Raw genomic sequence first — 26,980 nt, 5'->3', positions numbered from 1 at the left:
ACACATTGAACATTTTCAACTTGTTCTGCATCAAATGTGCAATTAAAACCTAAACTTGTCGTCACTCAGTCACTTCAAGCTCTTTATTGTCATACACACAGCAGTGAAGCGACGATAATCTTAGTTCTGAGGATCCCTCAAATAATGCTCATACAAATATGACTAAAATAGAAAATCATCTAACTAGAATCGAAGACAGAAAGACAGCAATAAAATGTACAATAAAAAGTAAAATGTATAAACTGTAATATATTTATATTTGCCATCAATGGACTTTCATACATAACTGTGCATGTCAAAACACTGAAAAGCCTGAACCATGAAATGATAGCCAGAAAATTCTGGGATTTTTTTTTTAAACTGATGTGTGTATGGGCCTTTTTGACAAAATGTAAAAAAAAAAAAATTTTTTAAAAGAAATAATTTGCCTATATGGAAATCATTTTGTATTTTATTTGATACGTCAATTGATTTAAAAAAAAGTGTCTTTTTAAAGAATCAAACACACTATTTATTGCAAGTTTAACACTTCAACTGTTTTTTGTCTTTTTTTTTCACCTGATGGGAATCTTTTTAGCACCTTTTCAGTGGGGAAAAACAAGTTTCTGTCCTTATCCAGGGAATGATGGACTTTATATTTCCCTCAGAAGACATTTTATGGAAAGCCAACCAACCTCTGAATGCTCAAAGTTTTTTAGTTTGTGATTGTAAAGTTTCATGAGACTGTGATTATCCTAGAAGTCACCATAGGTCATTTTATACAATGAGGTCAAAATTTCATACAGCAGGGTTTTTAGGAAAGTGATGTTAATGTGGACGACATGGAGGTCACAGTAAATTATCTATCAGATATAATACAAATAAAATTCTAAGCTAAAACCGCTTTTTTTCTGTGACATAAAATGAAGCAAAACCACTGATTCACTCAAATAAATGACAAACAAAGCAGTAAATGTCACAATAATTATTTATTAAGCATACACATTATAATATAAATATAAAATATGCTATTTTTGTTTTTAAAATTGGTGAGACATCATTATATCTGTGTTGAGACAGACAACCATACAAACAGGTTTTAATATTCTACCAAAATCTGCTGAAACTTCTATGCAGCTGTAACAAACTTGCCATGATGGTGCCGTCCTAAAATCAGAGCCTGTATTCATGGAGCATATCAGAGCAGTGTAACTGATCTAGGATCAGGTCCATGTACAATGTCACCATAAATGAGGAGGCAAACTGGTCTTAGATCAGCGCTCCTAGTCTAAGATGCTGTATGCAGTGGGCCCACGTACAGAGAGAGCACAATAACCTACCGTATATTTCTTTAGATATATATTTCTTACTGTAGTCCAACAATGGCAATTAGCAGCATGATAATGCACCACTCATTTTTTTCTAGTTCCAAGAATTTGCAAAATAAGTCAGGAAGTAAAGAAATAAAATAAACATCAAACATACGGATGATCATTGTCACTGTACTAACAGAGAAACTCGTCCACAGTGAAACAATCAGAGATAATCAAACAATCAAATCAGATCAGAGTGATGACATTTGACGGTCAGGGTTCGGCCTCAATTCAGTTGCACCTCAGTCAACAACAGGAAGTGGATAATCATTACATTTTTATCAAAGTGAATGACATCGAGTTCTCATTGAGAATTAATTCTCAAACCAATAATTACAGTCTCAGTTGGCTGAACTTAAAGTGAATTGATCCCCGAACCAATCAATGACAATAAAGAACAAATAGTTTTAAGATTTTTTCTCTTTTTTTTCTGTGTTTTTGCTTAATTTTCTTTTAAAGTTTGGTTGACATGCTGAATCCTTGTGTTTGCAGGTTTGTGGTCAATCAAAAGGAGAAGTATTGAGCGAACCACTCCTGGCGCTGGGCGTCCGGGGAGTCGATGGTGGAGTCCTTCGTTTCAGGAGGGCTTCAGGACGGTGAACAAAAATAAATAAAGAAACAGATCAGTCAGGGAAGAAGCCAGAGGTTGACTCAGCACAGTGTTACAGCTGACTGAATGATAGGAGCATGGCTGGATTATTTTTTACCATAAAATTTAGGTTGGATTTTTTCATTTAAGGCACAATTCAGTGTTCTACTTTTCTAATCAAGGCTGAAGACTTTTCTCTTTGCCTATCTTTTATTAAATTAAATATTTATTCATTCTTACACTACGCTCTAACTTGTATTTTATGCCTGTCCTTGTACTTTTCAACTTGCTTTCAGTTTTCATTCTCTAGATCTTTTTGGTTGCAAATGCATTTAAATGCCTTTTTATAGTGGTTCCTTTTGCAATATGTCTCAGTGCATTGGATGTTTTATATAGAGCTCTTTGAAAAGCCTTATTGCTGAAATGTGTTATATAAATAAACTTGCCTTGCCTTATTGTTACCAACTACAGTCCTTACCTGGATCTCATCGCTTTCTACTAAAAGTGTAGCTTTCCCACTGAATCAATGTGATTTAAACACAGAACTGAACTGCAATTTTGTACAACACCAATTAAGTGTTAGATTTGATATAGCCTGGCCACATATTGCTGCACCTCAAATGTCCAATAATCAAAAAAAAAGTTTAAATTAGGATGCAATGCACTCTTCTGTCCACAAGGTGGCAGCAAAGGCATTCTTAAAATCCAGGTAGCCACAGCAGAGTAGAGCTGAGAGACGTGTCGTGTCCTTACTATGAATTAGATACAAACTGCATGCAGTATGCACTTATAGTAATTATTCTGATAAAATATGCAGTTAGTAACACTACTTTGTATTGTTTTCTAAACTAATAAACATTAATTTTATACAAAAATAGTTTTAAATGCACTAAAATCTTACATGAATGCATGAGTAATAATAATCTAATAACGTTGTACATTATAGTATGACTCACAAGGAACGTCTTTCAGCAATGAGTGATTTTTAGTTGTTTTTTCTGAAGATAAAGTAAAACACCATTTGCCTGGTTGGCCAGAGACAGAGATCAACCAGAAGAGCTCTGCTTTGTTACTTTGCAATATATGTTCTTTAAACTTTTTTAGTTATAACTACATACACTGTAGATTCTCACATTTTATATTCACAACATTTCTCTGCCATTGTTAATAGTACTGTCCTTTGTTTTCGTGATCTTTATGATTATTTTGTTCATATTAATTAATATGCTATTATTGCTCTTCATGCTGGTCATCAGTCACTTTAACGCGCTGTCATCTGTCATTGTGGCTTCTGTCAGCTGTCAGCGAGCTGTTAACTGTCTGCAGCTCAGTGGATGTGATTTATCTTTTGCTGTGCAGAGGATTGTGGGTCAGATTAGCCAGAAGAGCATGCTGGCTTGCATATTGGTATTCTTACGTCCTGGTATTTTTGACATACTGCATTTGGCATAATATGTTTTGGGACATACTAAATCTTTTTCTGGCATACTAAATAGTCTTGTAGTACGGGTGTTAAAATGCACAGTATCTGACGGCACAACCTCGATCAAACTTCATGAACTATTTTAAGTATTTTGTTTTTCACAGGAAAACGTCAATCATTGGTGGTATCTGTACGACCAGATGAAGGTGTTGCTACTTCCTGACTTATGTCCTTGGGGGGAAAACATGTTGTTCTCCAAAGTTTGGACTAATTAGGCTGAGTGTCTGCATCTATCAAAACAAACACCTATTGGAGCTTCTTCTGCTTTCTTAATTGGCTTCTTCCTAAACAAACAGTCCCATAACCCCAGGGTAATATTTAAATTTTGGGGGTGGGGGTGGGTCATTTGTTTTGTTGTTTTCTAGGCTTGAAGGCATCAATTACTTCCCAAAAGGCTCCTCTTGTACTTATGCAGCACAATAAATCATGTTTATACTGCACGTGGTCACAATTCAGACTCTGAGGATTTTGTTTTAAATCCATAAAGGATTAATCTTGATATATATACAATAATTTCCATCCATTCTAATCCATTTGCCACCATAGCTTTATACTCACTGTGAAGTAGAATTGGTAAAATCTTCCTCCATTATCATATCTTTATGTATTTAATACCACCAACTTCATGCTATCAAACACAACAGGAAGTGGTCAAATTTGAATATCTGAGCACATAAGATGAAACCTTATTGATCCATGAGGGGAGGTTGAGTCATGACAACAGCAACATGACAAAGGTGTTCATATCTTTTAAAAAAGAATCAGTCATTATATCCTAATGGATTTGAACATGTGTGCTACTGATATGGGAAGATATTAAAGGTCCCATATTGTGCTAATTTTCAGGTTCATACTTGTATGTTGGATTTCTACCAGAATATGTTTACGTGCTTCAATGTTATATAAACTAATGATTTTTCCCATCCACTCTGCCTGAATATACCTGTATTCACCCCCTCTGAAACGCTCCATTTCACCCTGTCTCCTGAAGCCCCGCTCCTGAAAAAGCCCAGTCTGCTCTGATTGGTCAGTGTGTCCGAGTCTTCCACATCTGCTCTCTCTGTGTCTCTGCACTGTCACTGAATCTGAGAAATGACTGAAACATCACTGTAGCAACACCTTTTACCTTTACATAGTGTACTTCTGACATCACAAATTCACAGAAGACGGCTCATTTACAGGCACAGTTTATGAAATACAGACTGTGTGCATTTCTCTATGTATTAAACATTTTTGATATTTGCTGATATCAAAATGCTGATAGTGCTTTATAATAAAAAAGACATGAAAATTAGATTTTTACAATATGGGACCTTTAAGTTGAGATATGAAGAAAACAATGTGCTATTTACTCTGTGCGATTAATGAGTAAGTAGTGTGCTAATAAAAAATATTGATGTCATCAAAGGATTTTTGGATATCGATTGATGTAGCTATAGAAACTGAAGATTATGATGATGGGCAACGAGAAAGTGAATTAAAGTACAAGCAGATATATATTGATGTTTAGTTGAGGGATACAGGAAACAACATGTGATAGAGATGTAAAGAGGCATGAAAAGAGACTGACAAAGGATGAGATGATGAATCAGTATTAGAGGAGGAAACAAGAAGATAAGAGAGATGAAGAAAGGAGAGAAGAGAGGAGGTGATGATGTGATGTAATGATATCCTAAAGGTCTGCCTTTGAAAGGTGAAGCCAAGCATTCAAAAGGTTACATTCTTATCATTACCAATGTTTGTCTGGCCCAACAGTCCCAGCAGGATCAATGAAGGAGCAACATGTCACCTAGTATGTAATTCATGTGCAAATATGAATGATTGCCATATTATCTGCAATTACTATTCAGCATTAATCATCAGTTCTGTGTTCTCCTATGAGGAAAAGATCTGAAGCCAAATGGAAGAAATGATTATGGTCCCCTTTAGTTTAATTCAAAAGAACAGTGTTCTGGTATTTGTCTGCAGAGATGGAGACCTTATTTAAATACAGCCAATCGAATCTTGGAGTGCAAGCAGTGACGTCACTGTTCTATCGCAAGCAGAAGAGACTGTCACACTGGCCGAGACGTCAGCGTGCTGCACAACACAAAAGTCACTTAACTAACAACCCACACTGGCTTTGCTGACATGTCTCCTCCTTATATACCTTACAAACATGAACACATGTCTAATCTGAGCATCTAATCTGCATCTGAGCTTGCTGAATGAGCGACCAGACAAACATCCACCAGGGACAGGTGCATTGTTGATGTCAGTGTGCGGGTTACGTAGCTAATTGACTGCTGAGCTGCAACAAATTAAACAGCCTGCAAATGTCACAAAGGTTGGTCAGATGCTGGTGCGGTCCTTATTCTTCAATACCACCAATAGGCTGTCTGCCCCATGACATGATGGCTACGGTTCCCTACGGTGCAACACTAACTCTCTCTTTCCCTGCAGTGTAGCACAGTTACTTTCTCGTTCCCTATGATATTACACTAACGCTCTCTTGTTCCCAACAGTGTAACACTGACTCTCTGTTGTTCCCCAAGGTGTAACACCTGCACTCTCTTGTTCACTACAGTAAAGGACTGACACTCTTTTGTTCCCTAGAGTTTAACACTTGCACTCACTTGATCCCTGTGGTTTAACACAGACATGCTCTTGTTCCCTACAGTGTAACACCTGCACTTTCTTGTTCCCTACAGTTCCCTACACTGGCACTCTCTCGTTCCCGATGTAGTGCTGGTACTCTCGTTCCCTATGGCATAACACTGACACTCTTCTGTTCCTTATGGTATAACATCTGCACTCTCTTGTTCCCTACAGTATAACACTGACACACTCTTGTTGCCTATGGTATAACACTGACACACACACGCACGCACGCACGCACGCACGCACGCACGCACGCACACACACACACACACACACACACACACACACACACACACACACACACACACACACACACACACACACACAGAAGATATGTTCTTCTAACCAACTGAGACAAAAAAGATCATTACTCATAGTTCCCTAAACATGTTTTTTGGTTTTTTGTTCCTTTTAACAATATAAAAACATGGATATCTGTGTATGTCCCAGGCAAAAATACAAATGACTACCTGGACTTGTGCACACTAAGTTAACATGTTTTCTATCATATTTATCATTGCTAATGCCAAAAGAGCACAATAAGAGGAGGTAATATGAGATCAATTCTTTAAATCTATTGCTTGAGCTTTGTTAAAGCATTGGTTTGAAACACGTTCACTATTCTAAATACTAATTTGGCTCACTATTTAGTATTCTGAAACCACTCAAATATTCCTGGTCGGATTAATGATAAAGTCAATTTAGATGAGGTTCGTTGTATAGTTAAAGTTCTCTTAAATATATAAATATTTAGAGGGCCCATTGATTTAAAGGGGTCTGATATACAAATTACTGCTCAGTGTTGCAGTCGGGGCCGAGAGATCAGTCCAACTACAAATGTTTGTCAAAAACAAAGAGTGTGCAGGGAGCGCAGAGACGAATCATTTAATAGAGTCTGAAAACATTTCAAAGCAGATCTATAATATCTGACCTCATACTGTCATTGCTTGGCTCTCTTGTGTGTGTGTTTGTGTGTGTGTGTGTGTGTGTGTGCGCTGCTGGTGCTCCTGCCTTCCCATAATAACAGGTTTGTCCCAAAGCTTTTGCAAAGCAGCCACCACATCTCATTCTTTGCATGAACAGCAGCTAAAACATGCATCAAGATTAAAAATGACCAAAACATGCTTACTCACACACGCACACACACTCACTCACACATGCTGTAAACCTAAATACCAGTGCCCAAAAACACGTTTCTTGGCATGCGATACACAGACTGCATGTATTCATGTAGAAAAGCATGTTACATAATTCATCATCATATTAGTTCACACCAGCGACCAATCACAGCCATCATCAAGAAACAAGAGAAGCATTTATTGCACCACAGAGTTGAGAAGTAAAGCCGTTTTCAAAATAAAACACCACCACACACAGAGGGGACAGTCCATGATAGCAAAAGACAATATCTACTTCATTAGAAACTCACGTAACAAAATAGTTTTTGTGTCCTTTGTACAAAATCCCATTTCGAGTTGAGGAGAAAAAAGTGCAGCGTGTGCAACATGCTGAAATTTAGATGACGATGAGAGGATGAAGAGTCACAAAATGACACAATGCACAACAAAAAGCCACAACAGATATTAACAGCAAGTTTTATAACTTCCTAAACAGAAAAGGGAAACCTGTCAGCATGCACACGGTTAACATGGTTACACTAACGGACACGTGGAGAGGACAAAAAATAAAAACATGCCCCTTTTGCATTCCAAGGCCATTCTTTGAAGCTTCAGTTGGGACTCTTGTGTTAATGTTCAGTTATAATGTTACTTTTTAAATGTTCATCACTTGTATTAAAACATGTGTGATGCTGCTGATGTCTCTCAGTTCAAATGCGCTGCAGGAACATGCAGTTGTGTCTGTTTTTAATCACAATTGTCCAATCATAGTTTAGAAAAAGTAAAACAGTTTAAGTAATTTGAGTAATACTCTGTATATAAAGACTTTGGATGCTGGTTTCTTTTTTTTTTACCCTTTCCAAAACCAAAAATAGAATAAAAAAAACATAGAATAAAAATAATGCATTAAATAGTTTGTTTATCTGCTGGTCCATAAGATGTAAATGTTAGCATGTCTGGCTAACTAGCTTACAACCTACAGTAATAGCAGTGTTACTGCCAAGGCCAAGGCATTTCAAATTACATTATTTTGTGGAATTACTAGATACATTAAAAAACCCTGTTCATTTAGGCTAACATTAGCGACTCTTCACTAATCTGTAGCAGATTTGGGGAAGTTTGCTAATGTTGTTACCTGAGAAAGTGTATCATTTATCAAACACGCTTTGTCCAAAAAGTTCCTTTTCTTATAACATAAAAATTGAAATTTATTTATTATAAATTTATTTTATTATTATTTATGTGAAATTTGTTTCTTATTTACACTTTTGCCTCGCAAGTGTTAGCTCTCAGTCTTTTAGCACAATATCATGTGACCATCAAGTGCACATTTAGGACCCCTTCACCAATTTTATTTTAAACCAAAACTGGATAAACTATAAAATCAGCCAAAGATGACATTTTGGACCAATTCATGGAACTAATTTTTGTTTATTTAGCTAACTAACAACAGTTAATAACCTCTGCTAATGACATTTATCATTTAAGCTGACAAAATTGAAGCTGCTTTTGTCTATTGTGGCAAAAATCAATCAAAAATGACTACGATTTTGAAATCATTGTAAACTGACAGGGGAAGCTACAATAACTAAGGGAGCTTAATTTTATACGACATGGAGCGTTTAAAAGTGTCTAGTTTATACTCTGCTGCTCGTGATGACAATGACTTCATGCTCCTTATGGTTTATGAAAAGGCCAGACTTGGCAGGAAGGAATGAAAATGTAAAACATCAGTTTTTGTGCCACTGTTTCTTTTTCAAAGCCAGAAACAACAGACAGTTCTGGCGGGTTTTTCTTTAATTTAAGGCTATTGTGAGAGAACAAATGGCCTAAAATACAGTTTCTACATTCAAGGTTTGACTCTGAGCTATGAGTCAACTCATTAAAAGTGCTTTAACCTCTTAAACCAGCAGGAGTTTTCAATTAAACTGAGGTCTGTGATTGGATGATTGATGCGTGGATTGACCAGCTGCTGCCCATCGGGGCTGAAAAGGTCTCACCTCATGAATTTCTTGGGTTCGGTGGGAGGGGTCGGCGGGGGAAGAGGTTTGTTGGAGTTGAGTTCAAGGTGGTGGAGGGGGGAGTTGGGGATGGGCTCTAGACGGCTGGGCTGGGCTGGGGGCGGGGGTGGGGGCTGTGGGGGCTGCCCACTGCCTGAGCCCACCACACCCACGCCCATACCTGCTGCCTCCAGAGCCCTGACATTAGGAGAGCTGCTGAATCTGCTGGCTGCTGTTTTCTCATTCTTTTTCTTTTGCTACACAGAAAAAAAAGAAAAGGAGGGGCATGGGGGTCAAAAAAGGAGCAAAAGGGAAGTTTGAAACAAAATAATAATAAAAGATAAGAAGAAATGGAGGGGAAAAAGGAGGGAAATGGAGTACAGGGAGAGCCCTGGAGGTCGTAACAGTCCATCCAGTGAGAGGCAGGAAAAGAGCAGCTTGCTAACTCGATCCTATTTAAATGCTGATCGAGTGAATGGATAAATCTGAAGACTGGCATCACTCAGTCTTAAAGCAGCAGTCGCTCTGTGCAGAATGGAAGTTCAGATGAAGAGAGATGTGTCAAAGCAGGAAACATCTCACACTAACAAAATGGCTTGGAAAGCAAAGGAGAGCTGGAGAAAAAAGTCAGGAGGGAAGAACAATCGAATTGGGTGGAAAACTCGCACACACACACGGTGAACACACAACACATATTCAAATATGTGGGAAGAAACACATGTAACAAGAACAAAAACACTGGAAGTTATAGAACCCGAGAGATGGTGTCAACAGTTATATACTGATCATGCAGCGGGGTCCATTCGACTCAGACATACTGTGGGGAATGACATATCGTGTTTTACAGGAGCACTGGGAGCTTCAAAGGCCCTGAAAATGTATTTTCTCAAACTGCTTCTTACTATGAGTGATGGGATCCTACACGAGCACAAAATTTAGGAACAATTTGGTCATTTCATGTCAAAAGATTCAGTTCATTTCCATTTCAACAAGCAGAAATATACAAATCTTGTGTTTTATTTTCACAGTGTGTTGAATTTTGGATCACTTTTTAAACTGCGACAACTTGGATTAATTGCTGGAAATAAATGAGACCTTGGTAGGTACGACTGTTAGCCTCCATTTCATACCAGTGGTGCTGAAAAAACACCACATTTTCTGTTTATGGTGTTGTTTCCTTTCCTCTTTCATTGTCCTTGGTGACTTTGTTTGCACTATAAAAGGATAAAGTTGTTAAAATTGACTGTTTTCCAATTTCCCATTGCCCTTTTACCATCCGCAATTTGCTGTAAAAGAGGCATGTCCAAAGTCAGGCCAGCATCCTATCATAGCCCAGCGACTGATATTAGATGGCCCACCGTTTGTCCGTCAAAATAAACTTTATGTGGCCTGCCAAACAATATTGGTGAATCAAGCTTTTACTTTGAAACAGAGACAGGAAAGGTTGAGTAAAACAGGTGTATATGTTTTTCTTCATGTCTGTGTAGACATCGAAACTGAAGTGAAAGGACGTGTAAAGTCAGTATAGCAATAAAAACTCCATGTTCACTGTCTATTTTAGCTGAAAGCCGCACGATTTCTGCGGTAATCTAATCTGCAAGACTCAGAGATTTCTGTAGATGTGCCTAAGCAGTGCTGCTCACACAGACAATGTGGCTGCTCCAATCTGTTAACACCAAAGACTGCATATTAAGATGGACAACATGACAGCTCCACCAAAGTGGGGCTATTCAATCTCCATCGCCCCCTGGTGGCTTAACTGCAGTATAGGTCCTAAGGCCCGCCCCTCCATGTTAGTGAATGGACATAGGCTAAACTGAAAACTCAAAGTATGTGCCAAATACATTTTTCCCAAAAACGGTTCTTGTCACTTCAGGTAGTTCTCATCACCCTGTTGTTTTTTCAAGTGTTTGCTTTTATGATAATTTTGATTTTAATGAGTTATTAAATTATACAAAAGTGGGCTTTTCTGCCATGATTGACAGCCGTGAAAGTCAATCTGTGCGCTCACATTCAATGGAGCTGCTCATGATTGGTCGGACAGGTGTTTTGGTGAGAGCTCCCCCACCATGGATATTGCTATTGCGCAGTAACAAAACTTTCTTTTGAGTTGTTGTGGCATTGAACAGTATGGCAGATAACCCTGTAAAAAATTGCATCGAAGCTGACAGTCCCCTTAACATGATCTCATTTTTAACAGCAATTAGAATAATATTCCATAATTACTGTGGTCATGATTTGTGGTTTTTACAACACGATGGTACCTTTTTCGAAAATGTCAGCACTGATTGTTCTTCTGATCGCTCAGCACTGATGGGTGTGAAATGAGATGGAGTGGATATCATCTTTGCTATGTAGTAAGAACAAAGGCTCATCAGAGTGCCTCTGTGTGTGGTGAGTTCCTGGACATCAGGGCCTTACCTTAATAAGCGGGTTGATAACTCCTACGTTAGGACTGGCATTGAACACTTTGTTGAAGTTGGTCTCCCTGTTGACGAGTTCCAGCTGGTAGAACTTCTTATCGTCCTGGAGGAAGAAAACCATGTGAGCTGACGAGAGACTCGAGGGACTGTGAAAACAGTTGTTGTGTATATCCAATCTGTCAAAAACAAAAACTTGTGCTGCTGCATATGAAAGCTAAAAATAGTCAGGAGATGGAGTACTTTCCTTTTCCCACTTCCTCCTGTGTATAGCACACACATTACCTCACCATCAGCCGTTACCTACCACCAGTTTCTTGACTAGAGATTCTCTCTCAGACACCATTTCCTTTAGCTCAGCGATGATCTGCAGATCTTCAGGACGACTCTCCCTGTTCCTGAACTTCTCCTCTGTTCCTTCCAGCCTGTAAGACAAACAAATCAAAACAAAAATATAATTAGTGTGCACCAGAGGTCCACTGAACATCATTCTGACTTAGACATCTTATATAAATACAGTTGGTGGAATGAATCAAGCACATTTACTCAAGTGTTGTACCAAAAGAGTAAATATACCCGCAAACCCCTTCTTTTCCAGTTCAAAAGCAATGTATGTGGGTATTTAGTAGCATTGTTAATTGATTCAGGTTCAACTCTTGACATTTGAGCACAAAGTATTAAAATTCTGCATATTGTGTATAAATATGCATAGTGATTGCCCTCTAAAGGTTGAAATCTGGCTACTGCAATTGAATTTTGTTATTGGCTAATCCTGGTAGCAGGGGCCAGCTTCATTACCAACAGAGCCCCCTGTTGTTGCCCTCTCACCAACCAACTACTTTGTGTGTGTGCAGAGGCAGGGAGGAGCTGTGGATCAAGAGGCAGCATGATTGGGTGACTGGGTGCGTCTCCGCCCCGCCCACAACCCTGCCCATTTTGACACTTTTTTCACAGAAGGGAGACACTCAAGCCAAAAGTGGGAGGTTTAGTTACTCTTTAAAGGGAAATGCTGCCAATTTTCAAAGATTTCTATGTTGTCAAAAGTAAAATATTTACCTCTGAGATGAAGTGGAGAAAAGAATAAAGTTCCATTAAAGGGAAATACTCAGTCAAAGAAAAAAACCCTCATATTTGTACTTAAAGGGAAACTTGGCAGATCATCAACCAGCTCTATGTCACGGCAGTGTGTGCAGATAACCAGTGTTTGGCTCCCCCTTATGCCGCCAGTGCCTGGAGCCCCTCCTTCATCCAGCGGAAAATGCCTGCTAAGTAATGCTAACAACATCATAGAAATTAGAAGAGAATTGATTGGGCAGCTCCGGGCGCTGGCATGGGGAAAGCCAAACACTGATTGTCTGTATACTGGAATGACACTGAGCAAAGTTTCCCTTTAAGTACAAATTTGAGGTACTTAACTTGAGTATTTCCCATTTATGTACCTTTATACCTCTCTTCCACTACATCTCAGAGGGAAATATTGGATGTTTTACTCAACTGCATTCGTCTATCAGCTTTACTAACTTTAGAGATTAATTGAATAAACCGATTTTTTCCCCTTCTCTAAATTGTGAAACTAATTGAAAGTGAATGTCTCTGATAAACTGAAAGATGAAGTGTTCCTTTATGTGTCGAGAAAATTCTCCTTCTTATTAAGCTAAATTAACTTATAAACCCCCTCTTGGATCAGCTGAAAAATGCATCGTTGCAAAGCTGAAAACAGGGCTGTTTTTCAACACCATGAAAAGTTGACTTTTTAGACAAACATAGTTCTCACAGGACAGCCCGAAACAAACATGATCTTATGGAATATGATGCACTGCTGTAAATTAACCTACCCAACAGTATAAAAAAGGAGGTAAAATGGCTTCAACCTTAATCATTCATAGTTTGAGTACATTTCGCTTACACACTTTTAGTTAGGTATGATCTGAATACTTCTCCCACCAGTATAATAAATACAATTAAATGTCAATTTGACATCAAAAAGGGCGGGAGTAAGAGACTGGTGAACTTGTTAGATCTGGCACTTTGTTGTGGGCATTAGATGGAAGCATTTATGAGTTAAGGGAATTGAATGCACGTACTACAGGGAGTAAAAAAGATGAGTGATTCATAGGCTCTCCTTTTTCATTAGCTTTTGATCAATAAAACAGTAATTATCCTCGGTCTGTTCCCTTTCCTGCCCTCTTCCCCTCTCATCACAAAAACCATTAAGGCAGTTTGTAGGCTTAAATTAAAAAACAGTTCATCCGGAGGTTGTTTTTGTTCCATGAGTTATGAGAACTTTCAAAAACACGTTATAATGGATTTTTGTTCTTTCCGAGTGGCCCCTTTAGAGAAATCACCACTTGTGTAAAACCTCTGATTCATTTCACATTCGGTGACATTTTCCCAAATGCAACGCGTGCTAAAGATCGCTGAGCAGAATGGGGCATTAGCCAGTTCTTCATGCGAGAAACAACCAATCATAGGTGACACCGTTGCCTGTAAAATTACTCTTTTTTTCTGAAATTGTAATAAAAAAAAAACAAAAAGCCCCTGAAAGCCTTCATTTGGCAACAGCAGCATGTAGTTTAGAGAAGTAATACACTTTGAAGAAGATTCTCAGTTTCAGAAATGTATCTTTTAAATGTTACCAATACATTAGATAAGATGTAAATCATAAATGCCCTCTACCTTACATCATATCATTGTGTCAGCCTTATTATCTTAAACATAAACTGTTTACCACAGTGTGTGCTGCAGTGGTTCTCAGTTAGTAAGCTGTGGTCCAAAAGCTGATCGCTGGTCCGTTCTCAATGGACTGCAAGTGACTCATGAAAGAATCGAGTTTGTAAAAAACACATTTTGTACAGTGAATTTCTGGCATAAAGCTTTTATTTTATTTGTTTTTATTTGTTTCTGTGTATTCTTGCAATATATTTTATTTCTTTGTGCTCTAAGTCAACATGTTTAAATTTTGTTGAATAAAATTGAAATATGAGATTATTTATAATGTGTGGACCTTGACTTAAGGACTAAGGAAAAATCTGCACCTTGTGACTGGACCAGTTAGGAAGCATTGGTGTACTGAATACTTAGTTTTAGGGATTTATCTATTTTATCTATTCATAATACTGAAATTTTTAGTTGTGGTTAAAATTAAATGGATAATTTTGAAAAGGCTATTTTTTCTCTCTGAGATCTGTAAATTCAAGTTTAAATTAAACAAGAACATACAAAAATTACATCTGAAGCTCTGCGAGTTTCAGTAAAACACAAAATACTCGGAAAAATAAGCATGAGTCAGCCACTGACTTCAGTTACAAGTTTCATTTCTGGCTGTGGAGCCGTTCCTCTACATCTTTAGCTGTGAGCCTATTTCTAATTTTACCAAAACCTTATGTGACAGTGAGCTAAACAGCCTTTCACTTCCCACGCTGCCACAGTACAAGCCACCGAAGGGTGTCTTAGTGACATTTATGCCACAGTGTGAAGTCACACTTTGGTAAAGGCCGAACATAACCGCAGCTTGTCTTCCAGATAAACCCTGGTCTCTCCGAGGAATGTCCACTGCCAAACAGGAGCAGCCACTGGAGAGCTGCTCAGTGATACTGATACATACTGATCTGCACTTTCATCAGATATGCTGTCTGACTCTGTGCTCGTCCTTCTGTGCTTCTCGGACAGCAGATTCATCGCTGTTCCTCCAATTTGTTGGACACTTTCTGCAGTTCAAACAACTGTCCCTTTTGATGCTCGAGCAGTGTATGTGTTCGAGATGATCGGATTTTAAAACAAAGAGAACACGTTATCATAAATTATGGGTGTAAAAATACAAACATTTGCATTATTTAACTGCTGAAAGAAGTATTAATGAGGTTTTTTGGCCACTTTGGCAGCAGAAAAAGCTGTGAAAACAACGTTCTAGTAAATGTGTTAGCAAACAGTGTCAATTTACATATTTAGCAGATATGAAGCAACATTAGTTTGATATTCTAGTAAATCATAATGGCCCCTTGAAGCTGCATTTATGCAAAGAAGATAAAAATAACAGGATGGCACACGCCTTTTACAGCTATTTACACATTTATCAGACACGAAGCAACATTAGTGTTCATGTTCACTAGCTGGTCGCTAACTTTGAATGTCTGAGGTTTGTTGCTTGGCAGGTAGTGTCCAGTAGTTTTATCAATTTTTTTTATTCAGCCTATTGGGATGTTATCAGCCCATTAAATCGCAGGCAGTGTCCAGTAGTTTTATTGGTGTTTTATCAATCTTTTTTATTCAACCTATTGGGATGTTATCAGCCCATTAAGTGGTTATAAGCCTCATAGTTGAGCCTGAACTATTCATTCAACCAGTGCTGCACAGGTTGAGGGAATAGTTCAACTAAATTATTCTGAGAATATGTCGATGTGTTCATAAATTGTCATATACAGTATACTCTATAGATAATATGTTCAACAAATACAGATTAAAGTGAAGCAGTTAAATTGTTAATTCTCTAATACGCTGATTAAAAGGTTACTAATACTCTTTAAACTATCTGTAAGTGGACTATGCAAATTAAGTCTTATCGAAAGTTTCATTTCATGACCTGATAATGGCCTTCTCAACCTAATAGTAGGTGTGGCAGGCCCCTACTGACCTGTATTTATGCCGACACTGAACCAAAACAATAAAGTTGCAGGTTCCAAACCAAGGTAATGAGCTGAAAGATGCTAAAACGGGACCAGTTATAATTCTTTGTGGCTTTGTCACTACAAAGAATTCCATTTCACATTATCAAAACCAATTTGAAACATTGTTGCTATTGAAAAAGTTGAACATTGCAGCTTTAAAGCTACTCATTATGAGTAAATGGTTCAAGTTGTAATATGACAGCAGGTTTTTCTCCACCTCTCTCAGAAAATTGCCTGTAAGGTAATAGTTGATTAAACTGTGGCTGAATTTCCTCTGGGAAGAAGCACACTGAGGCCAATATTTAGTGTCCAGCTATTTCGCGCCTCACTGCCACAGCATCAGCAACCCTTCATTGGACAGGAAGACCCTCTGTCTCACCAAGCAGCAGTGCCAGCGAGCCTGGTGTCACCCATGGCATTCATCATGTATTTGGGTATTTTTGCCTGCGATCACACGAGAAGAATATATCTAGGGTTTGGACAAATGCACCTGGCTGTTGCTTGGCTTAAATGCAAGCCATCAAACTGATTTTCTTCAACACAACCTGCAGGCAGGGAAATCCACATCCATCCATTGAATGGCAGAGCTGATAAGAGATATTGGACGGACACTACTCCTCCAAATGTCAGTAGTAAAACTGCACCAAAATGTGTTTTTTCGAAGAGTAGTTCATTTTTGGGTGAAGGTGGTGTCTGTGATAAGATGATGATTTGGGGTTTTGGAGGCGCTGGACTTTATTAAAACCCAGTTCTGACAATGACTGATGGTCAAGAGGAAGTGTCGGGTAAGTGCTCCTGTTATCTTAACTACCTTCTGGTCCTGTTTTCTCTCAATGCTGCTGCAGTTAGCATTAGCAAATTTACTGAACTACATTTTACGTTTTTATTATATAAATGATTGTACTCTTGTGCAGGCGAAACAATGACCTCGAAGACCACAAACCCTAACTGTACTTTCAGTGGCTGGTGCTGCAGCGAAAATTGTAATGGGCAGGAGCAGGAAATGTCCTTCTATGTTGCATCCATTCCTGCAAACAAACTTCAGGCTAAAGACCTCCACTAGTTAAATCTAATAAAACCTAGCCAAATAATGTAGGTTTAATATAGCAACTAAGAGAGTAGACATTGTTTTCTGACCTAGTCTGGTAAATCAACCTTTGAAGCTGATGTTGCTTCAAGACCTTTTTTGTTAATTTATATCTTGACCGCTGGCGAAGACGTGTAACAATCCAGAAATTTGCCATCATTGGCTTTGAAAACAGCGGGGGAAGCAGCGCCAACCACTTAACAACAGATAATCATTCATGAATACATTTCATGAATAATGAAAAAAAGAATAACCCACCACACTTTAACAAAAGCAAAAAAAAAAGGAAAAAGAAAAAAAACAGATGAAAAAACTGTCCTCTTCTGTGAAATAAAGGTGAAAGCAAGCTTTTCATTGCTGTTATTGTTACTTGTCTTGTCTTTGCTGTGTATGTTGTTATTGGCAAGAGAGAGATGGGCAGTTTTGTTTTTATTGCAGGTGTTATGTTCTCAGCAGTGAAGATACTAAGCTTGACTGAGCGAGAGCACGTGCGGGGGAAGGGTGCTGCGTAGCATGGACACAGGCAGTGATTGACCCTGTGTTAAAGACTACTTGTGGCTCTGATTGGTTGTTTTCATTCAAGTGGGGTTAATTCTTCCAAATGCCATTAGGAACACTGGGAGAAACTTTGAACTTAAAAAAAAAAATGTTTTTCTTGATTATCTGTCTCTCATACTACTGTCAGGATATAGAAACAGTTTCAGCAAATATGACTAAAAGTGATTTTTTTCATAAAAGTTTCCCACTGAATCTTTAAGTGACTTAAACAAACATCAAATATTTATAAAGATAAAATAAAATCTATTTTTCCTTGAAGGGACTTATCTTATATGTGTGAAAATGCACTGTGAGCTGTAAAATAATAAAATAATGGAAATGTCCCCTGTCAAGTTATTTGTTTTCTCATGATATGAAAAATAATTGTGCATGCTGTTGTACATGATCCATTAAGAGGATGATTATCAAAGAAAATAGCTGTGAAATGCAAAATAAGAAGACTAGAAGAAAAGAAGAAAGATGTAAAAGGTTGGGGGTTGTGGAGCTGTACTCTACGCCCCATAACACACAAACTTTAACTATAATTTACAGCGCTTCTAAAGACTGTTATAGCAGCACAGTATGATACCAGAGACAGTTACATCTTGTGAAGGGCTGTGTGATTTGTGCGGTAGGACTTCATTCTTATTAAATCCAAAGAAAGGAGGACATTAAGCTTTATAAATGTAACATTGATCCATCACTTTCTTTTTCATGATAAATTAGCTCTCCTGGACTGCGCTGTCTGCTCCATTTGAGGAGAAATAGGTGTTTTGATTGATTAACAGCTCTTGCTGGGCATCCAAAAAAGTCATTTTTTGTGAATATCTAACTAGGGAGATTTAACTTGTTATAAAGTGAGAAGCAAAATCATTGTTGCTATGGTTACCTGCAGTTTAAACTGTGATTATGTTTCAGGTGTCAAGTTATGTGACTTTAACAAACACTTGCAAGCTGGAATATCGCTGATGTGAAAACAGATGTGACAGCGAACTCCATCCCTGGTTGGCATGACGACCAAAACTCAAACAAATACAAACTGTAACTCACAGACATGCTTTCTAACTCCCACGGGACCAACCAATAGGGCACAGACGCAGGACAAAATGCTAAAATATTCATGGAACTTAAATGGTGGAGCATTCTCAGTCACTGTTTAGGGAGAGGGATTTGTAGGGAGGGAACGAGGCTGTCGTCACCACGGTGATTAATTAGGAGGAAAAGGACAGGGGCTGGTGGTGAAGACAGATCTGTGTTTTAGTTAATTAGATGGAAGACAGTGGATCATCCCTGGAGACGGCCCCAAAAATGCCTCTTTCGTGGGGAAAAGTGAAGAAACTGACAGAAAATAAAAACTGCTGACCATTAAAGTAAATTTGTCCCAGAAAAGTGGTCAAAATAAAACAGAAAGTAGACATGTTTAGTCTGTAAATTTAGTTCACTATACAGACTGTAAGCCTGCATTCACACTAAATCTGGCGTTGCAGCGATTAGCTGCAGGGTTCTGCGTCAGTGTGGGAGTGTCACTTAAATGGCCCATTTGTGAGGGAGTGGAGGGTGGAGAAAGAGCCAATTTTTCCATCTCAGCAACTGAGTATTTACCTTCGGTATGTTTATGTCGGCTTAAAAGATAGAAGAGAATCCCTTTTGAGTATCATTACCGTATTATCTTTACTGTCACAAAGACCCGTTTACAAACAAAGAGCTCTTTTTGTAGGGTAGTACACACGAGCTGTTCATACATAGTTTTTTTCTTTTACTCGCTATTTAACATCAGAAAGAGACTATTATTTGATCCCGCTGACTGCGGGCATCTTTCTGGTTTGATTGCTAGTTTGATTGGTCACCATCTGCAGTGTGATGTTGGCTTTTTACAGTGACTCCACTGTGCCCCTCTGCAGCAGCCTAGAGGCATTATTCACTTTTTTTTCACCCATGAAGTGAAAGTAGCAGCAATGTCGAATTTGGTTTAAATGTAGCCTAAGAAAGTGGATAAATTACGTTTTAACCTGATAATGGCAATAGATGACAAAAGTGATTACAAAAGCTGCCGCTTTTCATTTCATTTCATGGCAAATAGATCAAATAGTTTTCAGTAGATGTCAACCTTCATGCTGGTGCTAGATGAAAAGTCAGAGGATCGCCAAAGTCAGTAAGATTCATCCACTGGGGAGCATGAATTTCTGCGCAAAATTTTATGATAATCAATCCGACAACTGTCAAGACATTTCACTCAAAACCACAAAATTCTACCTCATGCAGGCACTAGATAAAAAACCTTAGGAATTAGGGCTGCCTCCTGAAAGTTGGAGATTCCAATTATTAGTCGGAAACCCTGCAGTCAACTGAGATTCTTCATGTCAAGCAGTTGGTTTCTTTTTTATGTTTCGTTTTTTGGGTCAGTTGGTTTGCAGTGTACTTCTGGGGTTATTTCTGTCCTCAAAATTTAGCTGCAGAGTGAGCTCTCCTTGCTTTCACAATGCTCCTCCATACAGGCAGCTGCAGACACAAAGGAAGCTGTGCAGAGGAAGAGAGGATTTTCCTGGTCAGACTCTGAGATAATGTTATTTTCTGCCTTCTGCTTAGAAGTGGTAAATATACAGCTCACAGCAACTTAATATGATACAGGCTTTTGTCTGATGTCCACTGTCTGTCCTTAAGTAGTTACCTTGTTCACTATATTAAGTGAATGTCACTATCAGACTAAATGTCCTGCCGAGCCCCGCTCAAACTTTCAAACTTTATACGGACAAAAAGGAACAAATAGGCAGATTTTTGTATTTAACAGTCAAATCTGATGCGACTGACATTTTTGTGAGTCGGTTACAGCCCAACAGGGCAACTCAGAATTCAGAGAGATTCATTCACTGGCAACTATGAATGTCTAGACAAACTTTAACAGTGATCCATCCAATAACTGTTGAGATATTTCAGTCTGGTTCAAAAGTGATGGACTGACCAACAACTGCCTGCCATCCCCAGAACCACAAGATGAAGAATGCTTAACTTTAATCGAACACAGGTGTGAAATCCCTAAAGTGCTATGCAACAAAACCAAAACAGCCACTACGATTAAAACATCAGCACGTCCATCTTCAAGACAACTCAGCAAACTATATCCTCTGGAAATGACTGTTAGGGTTGAAATCTCTAGAAAAAGCTAATAAGTGGACCTTGAGTTGTGTTGTCAAAAATCGTTAGTAACAACTAAAGGTTAAAATAGGCAATTATGTTGTTTAGAAGATATGCAACATAATTCAATGGATTCTTGACCTCTCCTGATACCACTTTTTAGATTTTAATTTTGTATGCTGTCTGCGTTTGTGCAAATATAACGGGAAAAAAATTTAACATATTTAGAAAAATGTCTCAACAGCCTGAATCAGCATCAGTCCAACTGTCTTTATAATGTATGTGAGACCCTCTTTAACTACAGATCTCTTGTATCCTTGTGTTACAGTTACAATGTGTCTTAATGTGGTATTTTCTTTGTAGATATCAGCTCACAGTTTCTGTTCGGACACACATCCTCTTCAGTCCAGCAGGTGGTGCTTTGCTCTCAGCTAAGTCAGACTAAAAGGAGGTCAGCTCTGGAGAGGATGCTAGCTCGCTGCACGTCTCCTGACTCTCTCACACACACACATCACTGGGTTTTCCATGTGGCTTTTCTTTCTTTATCTCACTCTGTTTTTATCCGCCGTCCTCTGTTTATATCTCTATCTCCATAGTTTTTCTCCTGAGGTCTGGTTTAGTTCCTCTCCCTCATGACTTGTCTTCATCCACTGCCCGTCGGCAAAAACTCTACCTTTCAACTTCTTTCTTTTTTCTTTCTCCATCCATCCATCTTCTCCTCTGGATCTCTGTCTTCACCAGCAGTCATTCATGTCATATCCCACTCACTACTCATTCTCTTGAGTTGTAACTTTTACATCCCCACAGCTTTCTCTTGTGTTTGTTCACTCTGCAGATACACAGCATTTGCTCACTCTTTCATACAGTATCCTCACTGCATAGCATCAATAATATAACTCCCTCTTCATATTCAGTAATGACAGACTTTCCTTAGACTGTATTATCATTACTTGCTAAACTAGATGTCTGTGATCTTTATTTCATGCGTCTATACATCAGCTTTGATCCCTGCAGGTTCTTCATATGCAAACTGAAGTCCCTCATACAGTACAGCACATTTGGCCAACAAACTCTAGTCTAGAACTCTAGTTTTCCATATTGTTGTTATTGATGCCAGAAGAACTGAATTCAACATTTTCAAAGTCTAATGTGCTTTAGGATTTTAGTTAATCTGTTTCATGTGAGACAGCTACCAGGGGACAATGGAGATGTTTTTGCTTGATTTTTAGAACGCTGACATGTCCTCCTCCTTACAGTCTGTAGAGTGTTGCAGGGTTGAGTCTTAAAACACAGAAATGAGTTAGCATTTTAGCACTCCCCATTCCCTTGTCTCAAAGTCAATAGGATTTTAGAACAGGTTTTTGGTTAGATGTGGTTAACACAAGTTTAAGAAACTTTCACGTTTTGTTCAATGACATTAAATAGATCAGTAAATACCTCACTTGTGAATTCTGAAGCTTTTATGTATCCTAAAAAAGGCAGTTGCATACAAGTGGCTAAGTGAGACTAAAGAAGGTTATCACGTCGAGCACGGCTCTACAGTCTCACTGTGGTGGTGACATTAAGTCATGTGACCATGGTGTAGTTTGTTTATAGCCTAACGTTAGCTTTTTACTTCTGCTGATTTCATTAAGACTTCAAAAATGCTAAAAGTGGTGATCATTTGAGATGATTATCTTGCTGAACAAAATGCGCGAGTATCATAAACTTTTGTTTGCCACAGAGGCTATTTCCTGTAATAACCCAAAACCCAAGAGAAAAATCTTATTGGCTTGTGATGAGGCAACCAGTGCAATGCCAACTTACAGGTTGGCCTTTAGGAAATACGTTATTCTTGGAGAACTCTATTAGTCTAATCAACAAGGCAGAACAAAGGAACTGGGTTGAGTGAAGCCATTGTTTACTCTCGAGGTTGTATCTTCACTACCACTAATAAAATCAAGGTTATGTATAAGAATTATGGGGTTTAATGGAGACAGGTGGAATTCACGAGTTTACATTTTTCCACAAAAACTATGCTTGAAGTATGATTCTGGTATTTCTTTTAGACAAAAGATCGCTACATTTGATTACATTTAGACAATAAATATGAACGTAAACTAAATTATAACAAAGAGAATACTGGGAAATATTATCCTGGCAGTGTGGGGAGTGTTCATGAAACTGCATTTGGGAGACAAAAATCCAATTAATAAACAGTGTTGTTGATATTTCTGACCTCAGAAGTAAAATCCTGGCACAGTACTGAAAAGCCACAATTTAATTTGGTGCCTTTTCTAGAGTAAGCAATGTTCTTATTTGAAGCTTGACAACTTTCTGCTTTGTGTTTGTCTGCTTAAAGGGTGATGGCACACAAAAATGGCTCTAGTTGAAAAACTCTGTTTCTTCTGTTGGATCATTTTCAAGTCTGTTGCGCTTGTGATTTATACTACCTAGTTTTTATGTCATAACTCTATTAAATAGAGATTGGAAGTAGTTATCAGCTTGATATATAAAGGTTAGAAAGCCCCTGCTACACCGACAAGCATGTTTAGAAAGCCATATCAACAATTAAACCGCTGTGTTTGTTGTTGTGCTGAAACATGTATATGAACTGACTTTGTCTTGAGGAGGTGAAGAGGAAGGCGGATGGTGTGACATCTAGGTGACATGGCTGCTAAGCTGCAACAAACAACAAAACCAGTTGTTCATTGTTTTCTAGTGAGCCACTGCTGCATTTAAAGAGGGGTTTGTGCCACCAAAAGTGGGTGGGATCTTTTCCCAACCATAATCGGGTGTTTTTTGTGCATAACATAACTTTATTAACCACACAGTTACTGAAATGTAAAGAAACAAAGTTTTTGCCAACAGCCATTCATAGCTGATACAGGCATTCTAAAAATGCTAGTCAGTGTATCAGGAGCCTTGTAACCTATATTTATTATGCTGATAACCACAACTAACTCATATCAGTTCTACACCCAATTTAGCAATTATCTGTATTGTCTAGGAAAGTTCAATCAATATTTAAGAACATGAGCTGCTCTCCATCAGAGCCAGAAACCAGAGAAGTAGCTGTCAGATTTGTGATGTCATCAAGTATAAAGTCTGGAGGAGCTGCTCCACAGACAATGAATGGGAGCCTGATTTTGTGGACCAACAGAATGTTTGTTTTATGTTTTGTAATATATATATATATATATCTATATATATATCTATATATATATATATATATATATATATATATATATGTATGTATGTATGTATGTATGTATATATATATATATATGTATGTATATATATATACATATATCTAAATGAGCTTTATTCTATTGTAGTGTTCTCAGTTCTGAAAACACAAAATGTACCCAAATACTCAGAATACTCCCCTGACTGCTCTCAGCGCCATCTTTTCCAATTCATTGTTTACAGAGCTGCTCTAGACTTTACACATGATTTTAGCACTGTAGTTTTTTTTGGGATTTGGGGGAGAGTTGTTCATGTTCACTCATATTTTGGACTGTCTTAGACCATAACATTTATGAGTTTTGAAAATGGGCGTAGTTCCTCTTTCATAGAGTGATAATATTGGGAATGGGTATTTATTCAGCTCAGATAACGGTGACGTTGGCAATATGATGCCACTGTTTGGTTTGAACAGATGAGCAAATCATGACAATAATCAGATGAACACATCAGGCTGTGCTCACTACGTATGAAAACCAAAATGTCATCAGGACAGTTGTTGCCAAGGGAAACAGGGATCCAGGGTATGAATCTTGGTATTATTTCACCCAGAAACTGAAAACTTTTAATATGAATCTTGTATGAAGAAGGAATCACTTGCCTGAAAAAAAAATCGTTTTTTAAAGTTTTTTTCTTAAATCAAAGACTCCACACTGCAGCTGCAGAACCATGTGACAGTGTGCATAAAGGCACATTACGCCACATGAATATGAATCTGGAAGCACCAGACAATGCTGGCATTTGTGTCTTTCTTTTTTTAAATCTTTGATTTCATGGCATAATTTGATCTTTTTGTGTTTTTCTTTGTGTTGAAAATAGACACACATTGTTTCCAGGGGAATGCAGCTCAGGTACAGATTGAGGGTGCGACGGTAAATCTCTCTCAGTGCTGCCTTTCATGGTGAGCCAGTTTCGTCATGCACCGTCGTGCTTGCTGCAGCTGTTTATAACGTATGACACAAGCAATATGATTAGCCGAGAAGAATGTAATTCATCACAGCCGTCTGCTATTTATACTGCAATTCACCTGACGCATACAAAAATAAAAATAGTCTGCATGGATGCGCATGCTCCTATACGATTAACAGCTATAAATGTGTTTAGATATGCCCTAATTGTTATTATGATGCAGTGATTTTGTAGGTGCACACTGCATGGACCAAACAAAAAAAAAGAATGGTGTTCTTCTTCCCATATCTGATTATTGATTATATATATCATTTGCTGGACTAGAAAAGAGGATATGGAGAGTAAAAAAAGGTGCATAAAAAGAGTTAAATCTGTAGAAACGAGTGTTCAGGCAAGTGTGAATGTGTCATCCTGTTGTGAATGTTATCCTCCCCAGAGAAAACCTGTCTGCCTGCTTTAAGCTTTCACTTGACACCTGACAACACACAATTACATTATCTAGGACAAATAGGTTGAACTATGCAAAGGGCAATCATGAGTTAACAATTATATAAGTGCTATTCCTCTGTGCCAAAGAAGACCTCCGTTTTTGCATAGCTGTTTGAAGACCCCACAAAGCACACGGTGTGTTTACAGTGTGTACATACAGTATCTGAAGGGCGGAGATCTTGTCTTTGAGCACTTCCTGGGCTTTGTTGAAGTCTGACAGCATGTTCTGCGTCTCTCTGCTGTGGACGGCGCTCATCTCGGCGAGCTCTCTCTCATGCCTCTTCGTCAACTCTTGTTCATGAGCCCTAAAGAGAGGGAGGAATGGATAGTTGAGTTTCTAAGTGCCTTTGAAAATCACTCAATGGGACACCTCAAACATGGTCCAGGTACCACAAGGTTAACTGCAAACAATGCAATCTAAAACTAGAATTACTGCCTTTGTGGTTGTACGCCCACACGCACCAGTCAAGTTATGGTTAGAGTTTACATCCATGTCTGTGAAAACCTGGACACTTCACACACGTCATCCCCGGCAGCACAGAAGATCTACACAATCAGCACCCAAGATTAGTGTCACCAATTCAGTATCAGGACAACTGTCTCCCCTTCTGTTTCTGAGTCATGATGTTGAATAATGGCCAGAAAAGTAGCAGTAGTAGTTTGCAGAACATTATGATGTCACAGTGAAGTTGACCTTTGACCTTTTGAATGTAAAATTCACTTCATCACATCATTTTATCCTTTTTGACGCAGGTCACAATGACCTTAACCTTTGACCACTAAAACCTAGTCAGCTCACTGTTAAGTCCAAATATGAAGAAATGCAGTCGAGGTGTTCTTGCGATATTGTCTTCTAAAGAATGGAACATACGTACATGTGGACAATCTGACAAGATAATGCTTTGGGGCAAGTTGGACCTAATTTTTAAGAGTTATAGTATATGGTTAGTCTTATTTAGTGTTAAAAATGCAGTCTTTACTTTGCTCATTTAAAAATTCATTCATTCGCCGTAACCACTTATTATGCTAAGAGTCCCCTGCGGGCGGAGCCTATCCCAGCTGACACTGGGTGAAAGGCAGAGTATACCCTGGACAGGTCACCAGACTATCATAGAGCTGACACATACAGACAGACAACCATTCACATTCACAACTCTGGCCAATTTAGAGTCATCAATTAACCTGACCTGCATATTTTCGGACTGTGGGAGGAAGCAGGAGAACCCGGAGAAAACCCACGCTGACACGGACTCACATGCAAACTCTGCACAGAAAGGTCTCTGCCCTCCAACGCATGGTTCAGAAATTGTCCTAAAACCTTTCCCCTTACCTTGA

General features: G+C 38.4%; 1 protein-coding gene across 4 annotated transcripts in view; it reads right to left on the bottom strand.

The window, feature by feature from the left end:
* Positions 1-955: 955 nt before the first annotated feature.
* Positions 956-26,980, bottom strand: part of fam184ab (family with sequence similarity 184 member Ab) — a 204,670-nt gene continuing 178,645 nt past the window's right edge. For 3 of the 4 annotated variants that reach the window (XM_088089446.1, XM_042503815.2, XM_088089447.1), the window contains 5 exons: positions 25,804-25,950; positions 11,910-12,027; positions 11,604-11,708; positions 9,183-9,439; positions 956-1,938 (listed from right to left, as the gene is read on the bottom strand). In XM_088089446.1, coding sequence (XP_087945572.1) covers positions 1,857-1,938; positions 9,183-9,439; positions 11,604-11,708; positions 11,910-12,027; positions 25,804-25,950 — 709 coding nt within the window. In that variant the 3' untranslated portion in view covers positions 956-1,856. The remainder of the gene's footprint in view (positions 1,939-9,182; positions 9,440-11,603; positions 11,709-11,909; positions 12,028-25,803; positions 25,951-26,980) is intronic. The other variant, XM_088089448.1, reaches the window with a different exon arrangement.

The sequence above is a fragment of the Plectropomus leopardus genome, chromosome 16 (genome assembly GCF_026936395.1).
Source record: "Plectropomus leopardus strain MGB_pleo_1.0 chromosome 16, ASM2693639v1, whole genome shotgun sequence".
Lineage (NCBI taxonomy): Eukaryota > Metazoa > Chordata > Actinopteri > Perciformes > Serranidae > Plectropomus > Plectropomus leopardus.
This window is presented reverse-complemented; position numbering and strand designations above follow the sequence as displayed.